This window comes from Prunus dulcis, chromosome 8, assembly GCF_902201215.1.
Source record: "Prunus dulcis chromosome 8, ALMONDv2, whole genome shotgun sequence".
Classification (NCBI taxonomy): Eukaryota; Viridiplantae; Streptophyta; class Magnoliopsida; order Rosales; family Rosaceae; genus Prunus; species Prunus dulcis.
The window spans coordinates 10,381,500-10,387,683 of NC_047657.1; the positions used below are offsets into that span (position 1 = coordinate 10,381,500).

The window sequence follows — 6,184 nt, forward strand, 5'->3', positions numbered from 1 at the left end:
AGGTCAAACCGACAATCATCACAATGAGGACAGTGAAGAAATGTGCTATACTACTCTCTCTCGAAGAACCAATTCTCGTCACCAAGTTACAGAAAATTCCTCGCAAACGCAGTCCACCAACACGGCACCTAGGCAGTGCAACTGAGAAAGTCGACCCTTGAAAACCAATGAGGAAGTTAATCAGCCTCGCCCAAATCGTAAAGGTCATCAACGTGGCCGAACAGCCATGTGTGTCGAAGACGTTGAGATGCTTGTGAATAACCGACTTCGAGGCTTAAAGATTGGAGGAAATTTCGAAGATGCACTACGCATGGAGGTAGACCAAGCAAACTCCTCACCTTTCACCACTGAAATCAAGCAAGCTACTCCCCCGAAACGATTCTCAACGCCCTTTTTCACATGCTTCAATGGGGATTCCGATCCCGAAAGCCATCTGAAGTATTTCAAGAGCCTTATGATCCTATACAAAACTGAAGACGCGCTAATGTGCAAGGTCTTTGCAATGAATTTGCGAGGAGCAGCTCAAGACTGGTTTCACACCCTGCCATCCGGGTCGATTAGCAGCTTCAAGGAGCTTGCTTATGTCTTCACTAAAGAGTATACTTCTTATCGGACGATCAAGAAGAACCCTGACCATCTGTTCAACGTGCACAAGAAGTCCGATGAATCCCTCCAAGACTACATCAAGAGGTTCAAAGCGGAGAGGGCAAACATTGTAGGATGTGATGACCAAATTGCGTCCTCTGCCTTCAAGAGGGGGTTGCCAATTGAATGTGAGTTGTATCGCGAGCTGACCATCTCTCCCTGCCAAATATTGATAGAAGTCTTTGCTACAGCAGAGCACTACGCACTATGGGACGACGACCAGATTGCCGCGAAGAAGGCTAATCAAGCAGCTAAGCTGGCAAGCGAAGAGAACTGCAAGCGCAGATCACAGCCTTAGGAAGGTGCTCCAGCAACAGAGAGCTACACCAAGTTCACTATCCCGATACACTAGATCCTAGCCCAAGTAAATGACATGCCTTGGTTGAAGAAACCATCACCCTTAAAGGGAAACCTAACCAAGAAGGATAGCAGTAGATACTGCACATTCCATGAAGGGTATGCTCATTACACAAACGATTGCTTCGCCTGGAAAAGGTACCTCGAAGATCTAGTCAAAGACGGTTATTGCACGGAATTCATCTCAATGGGGGATATTCAACAAATCAAGGATTGTAACGCAACTAACAATGAGCCTCCACGAAAAAAGCCATATAGACCAACACGATCCTAGCTTACTCCAAGAGCCTGGGCTAACCACCAGGGGGCAGAAGAGAAAGATCAAGCAGGCGACTTTCGTCTTCCAAGCCGTCACTAGCTACCAAGTTATGGAAGACAGCCTTTCATCATCTTTCAATGGAAGGAAGTTCCAAGGCAATGAAATGCCCATCACCTCCAGGGACTATCCATGAAACTCTTCACCTATCAGCTAGGCTCTAAGCAGGCGGCCAAGCCTCCCTCACCTCCATTAAAGACAAGTTACTTTTAATGTTACTCATGCATAATCATCTTTTTGTTTAATAAAGTAATATAGTCACACAGACATCAACACAAGTTCAAGCTTTTCTTTCCAATGAAGTGTTCATAAAAGCAACGACACGTCTCCGGAAGTAGGCCAAACGAGCCACTCTCATCGACACGTCTCCGGGCGTAGGCCAAATAGGCCACTCTCATCGACACGTCTCCGGACGTAGGCCAAACCGGCCACACTTAACGACACGTCTCATGACGTAGGTCAAACGAGTCACACTCATCGACACGTCTCCTAACGTAGGCCAAACGGGCCACACTTATCGACACGTCTCCGGATGTAGGCCAAACGGGCCACTATCATCGACACGTCTCCGGACGTAGGCTAAACGGGTTATACACATCGACACGTCTCCGGACGTAAGCCAAACATGCCACTATCATCAACATGTCTCTGGATATAGGTCAAACATGCCACTATCATCGACACGTCTCCAGACGTATGCCAAACGGGCCACTATCATCGACACGTCCCTAGACGTAGGCTAAACGGGTCACACTCATCGACACTTCTCCGAACGTAGGCCAAACGAGCCACTTTCATCGACACGTCTCCAGACGTAGGCTAAACATGCCACAACTCATAAACACTCAAGCAATTCACAAGACACTATGCAAATTGAAGTTTTTATAAATTAAAAAAAAACAACTGAAATTTCCATAACAAAGTGATCAACTGGCCAAGTTCAACAAAAAGAAGATGGTCAAACAAGACCATTTATTCTAAATAGAGAGCAGACTACAAAAGCTGAAAAGAAATAAATGAGTCTTTATCTACTCCGAGATGCCAGCAGGAGATCCTTGATCTGCAGTCTCTTTCGCATCCGCTTGATCAACCACGCTCTCAGCAGCTCCACCTGCCTGATTCGCGATATCTTCTACCACCTCTTTTTTGAAGCAAGTGAAATGTTGCTTCCCTTTGTTTTTCCAAGGAAAGACTTGAGAAAAGACCAAGATCGCCAGCCTGACGGATTTGATCAACCAGCTCAACACAAATGGATGAACTTGACAGAAAGTTCATCTTGAGCAGATCAGGCATGCCTGCATCCCCTGTCGGGGTGGACTTGTCCACCTTGGGATTAGTCGCTGACGTTGCAGAAGAGCCTTCGACCCAGGCAGATGACTCTCTCGTATTCTTGGCCGCCGCCATCCTCACTCTAAATAAGCCAACGACGCTGAATCTACTCAACGCTTTATTGCTCATGACTCAAACTACTGGATCATGATGGTTGGGTAGATGAGAAGACCTCCCAGTTCGACCTCCATCTTTTAACTGGTGTAGACGACCGAACTTCGAAGAAGAATATCTGCATCTCATTGCCTCACAGCAGGTGAACTACATCTCGCACGGACTACTTTACAGAGCAGATCACGGTCTCCAAGCTTGTCTGCAGGAAGCTTGAGTGGAACATCCCGAATATTGCGCATATCGCCAATCTGATTGCTATCTGCACCAACGAGATGTTTAACCCTAGTTGACGACGGGGGAATAGCTTCTACTTGACTCTTCTCAACAGAAGGGATCCTTGGCTTCTTCCTTAATGGTGACACATCCTTCGCATGCGAAGTCGCAGCTTCATTTATTGAAGAATTGACATCAGCCTTCCTTCTTTACGGGTCCGAGAAAACACTCCTCCTACCCACCCAACAGATCACCAGAGACTGGACCATTCTGCTTCCATCCCTCAACACCTTGGGCAGGGGGCATACCACCAACTTTTTTTCGATACTCGCTCAACAGCAACCAGCGGCCACCGCCGCCAGTCACAACATCAACCAGCCTAGTCCCACCCAGCTGGTCCTCGCCGCGAAAAAGAGAAGACAAAGAAAATATATATGTGCTCGACTTATCTTAGGATGCACAGCAACTCCTCTCTTCGACAAGCAGTACAAATTCTCCAAGATCTTTCTCAAGCTAGAAAGTAGAGAAGTTAAGTTTGCGATGTGACACAAAGTGAGGAGCAGCCCTATATTTATACAAGTTGGACAACCCGGGTCAAGAAGGAATCGCAAACTCATTCCTACTAGGAATCCAACTCCAACAATAGTCAGAACTCTACATCAATTGGGAATCTGATCTGCAAAAGGAGTCCAACTCACAAAAGAAAGCCTAAACACAGTTGGAGAGTCCGAAAAAAATAATTTCATCTCCTACCTGCCACACAAGCACCACGCAGAAGCTGGAGGGCATTTGTAGGAGCAAATATTTTCGTCTCCAATGACAGCACGCCACGTGAAAAAGAAGATTATCTCTTAAATTAATTAATTGAACCAGTTTATCTGGCTAATTAGTTAATTGGGACAAATATCTTAATTAATATGATATTATCTTTATTTAATAAGATAATATCATTAATTCGGATATTATCCTAATAAAGATAAGATAATATCATTAATTCCGATATTATCCTAATAAAGAGAAGATAATATCATTAATTCAGATATTATTTTCATAAAAGGAGATAATATCATTTAATTCAGATATTATCTATGTAATAACCCAAAACAAAATATCTAAAAAGTAACGGAATATCTAAACATTAGGATTAATTTATTTTAGCAAAAAGACGATTTTGCCATCGCATATTTTAATAAGGGAAAAATTGACTTTTTGATCGAGAAGGAATTTGATAATTCCGCTTACGCCGTTGCGTAGAGCACGGTCAAACGAGTCCGTAGACACGGAGTAAACCCGAATCGGAGTTGTAACGAAGAAAATACGGTCAAAATACCGCGAAGGGCAAAACGGTAATTTGGACAAAAAGTCAGATTTTTATCTATTTCTCTCCCTCCTCCCCTCAGCTTTCTCTCTCCTCTCTCTCTCTCCTCCGGCGCGACGTCGTCCCCGCGCCTCCTCTCCTTCCGTTCAACACAGAGGCCACCACAGGGCAGGCCGATCTCCGGCACGGGTACCATCGGCTTCGTCTCGTCGCCGCCGTTCTTCCCCGACCTGTCGCCGCCTTGGGGCCGCCCGGAACTGGCCGAAAAATCAAGTTTTCCGACCGGTTTCACCCGATTTTCAAGCTCTTCGATCTCCTTCGTTTCTCCACCAAATCATTCGAGTAATGTATGGATTCTCACCTATTTTTCGTGTTCTAACTGATGGTTGGCTGGGTTTCGATCAATTTTGGCTCTAGAACACTCGATTTTCAACTTGAAAATAGGCCGAACTTCGGCCGCCATGATCGGCCGTTTCTGGCCACTTTTTGGGGGTTGTCTAAGAACAAAAGTGACTCCAAATGGGGTGTTTTACCTAGGATAGGAGTTTGGAGTCTTGGTTTCGAGATTTTTCGGCCACCCGGTATCGCTTTGGACACCCAAACTGCCCGCGCATGTGGCGGTGCGTGGGTGAGGTGGTGAAGTGATTCTATACAGTTTTGCGATCCTCATGTTGCCACGAGCGCATAGGATTTCGCGGATCTCGATTCGGAGTCCGTTTGAGCCCCAAACGGATTTTCCATATTGCGCGATCCTTAGGTGCAGTGTCGTCGAGTCATCGGATCGCACTCAATTTTGGAAATGTCGTACTACACGATTCCAGGATCGTGTAGGATTCGACGGATTGCGAATCGGAGTCCCGGATACTCCGAAATCGTGAACCCTGGGGCTAGGGTTTGGATTTTAAGCGATAACGCGATTTTGGCTAATCCGACCGTCCGTTTCGGATCAAACTCGCGGAACATGGTTCTTTCTCTGTGAGGAACCTTTAGAGAATCCCAGATTGGCCATCGGAGATCGTGGACCCCACGGGGTTCCGGATCGACCGGTCTGGCAGTTTATCGTTTAGTAAAGTTTCGGGTCTCCTAAGGCCGTTTTATTTGTCTGAAAAACTAAAGTGGGCATTGGAGTGACTTTTAAATGAGTGCGCGTATTCCTAGGAGCCGGGGGCAGGTGTTTAATTTAATTATTTTATTGAACAGTTTTATTAATTTAATCTTTATGGGTAATCAGGCACCAGAGGCCCGACAGAACCACAGGAGGGACCTTCAAGAGGTCCAGCTAGCTCGGACCAGCAGTGAGTGGACTCTCTTTCATAAATGATTTTATATAAATGATTTATATACATGAGTTTACATAAATGATTTTATATTGATTTTATATAATTCAGTTTTATAAATGAGTTTATATGAGCAAATTTCATTATTTGATTTTGAATAAGTTTTATCGAATGCTTTCCGAGCATGATTAGTACAGTAACAGTTCCCTAATTTTATGCTGCTTAGTTACACATGCTAAACAGATATAGAAAACAGAGTTTGAGGCTTATGTCAGATAAGATAGCAGCATGATTCTAGATTTCAGTTATTGATCAGACTTTTCTAAAAATAGTTTACTTTAAAACCACCACGTACCCATATTTATTTGGTGATTACCCACAGTCGGACCGATGTCTACGGACATCCAGTCTGATTTCAGTTTCGTCAGTGCACTTGACATTGCCTCACGAGTTTCGGGGACGCTCGGACCGTGAGTGCCAGGATTTGCGGCTCGGCAGACTTGGTGTCCCGAGACCTGCCAGGATTTGCGGCTCGGCTGACTCTGTGTCCCGAGACCTGCCAGGATTGCGGATCAGGCTGACTACGGTCCCCTGTATCTTGCCAGAGCGGCTCGA

General features: G+C 45.3%; 2 protein-coding genes across 2 annotated transcripts in view; one reads left to right on the forward strand and one right to left on the reverse strand.

Annotated features, from left to right (window-relative positions):
* The first annotated feature begins 226 nt into the window (after window positions 1-226).
* On the forward strand, window positions 227-943 carry LOC117638446. Its single transcript, XM_034373569.1, has one exon. The coding sequence runs from the start codon at window positions 227-229 to the stop codon at window positions 941-943; it is 717 nt and encodes a 238-aa protein (XP_034229460.1).
* A 1,943-nt stretch (window positions 944-2,886) lies between these two features.
* The window catches only part of LOC117638447 (heat shock protein 83-like), a 9,326-nt gene continuing 6,028 nt past the window's right edge, over window positions 2,887-6,184 (reverse strand). Inside the window, exon 2 of the mRNA XM_034373570.1 lies at window positions 2,887-3,146. Within this exon, the coding sequence (XP_034229461.1) occupies window positions 2,887-3,146 (260 nt within the window). The remainder of the gene's footprint in view (window positions 3,147-6,184) is intronic.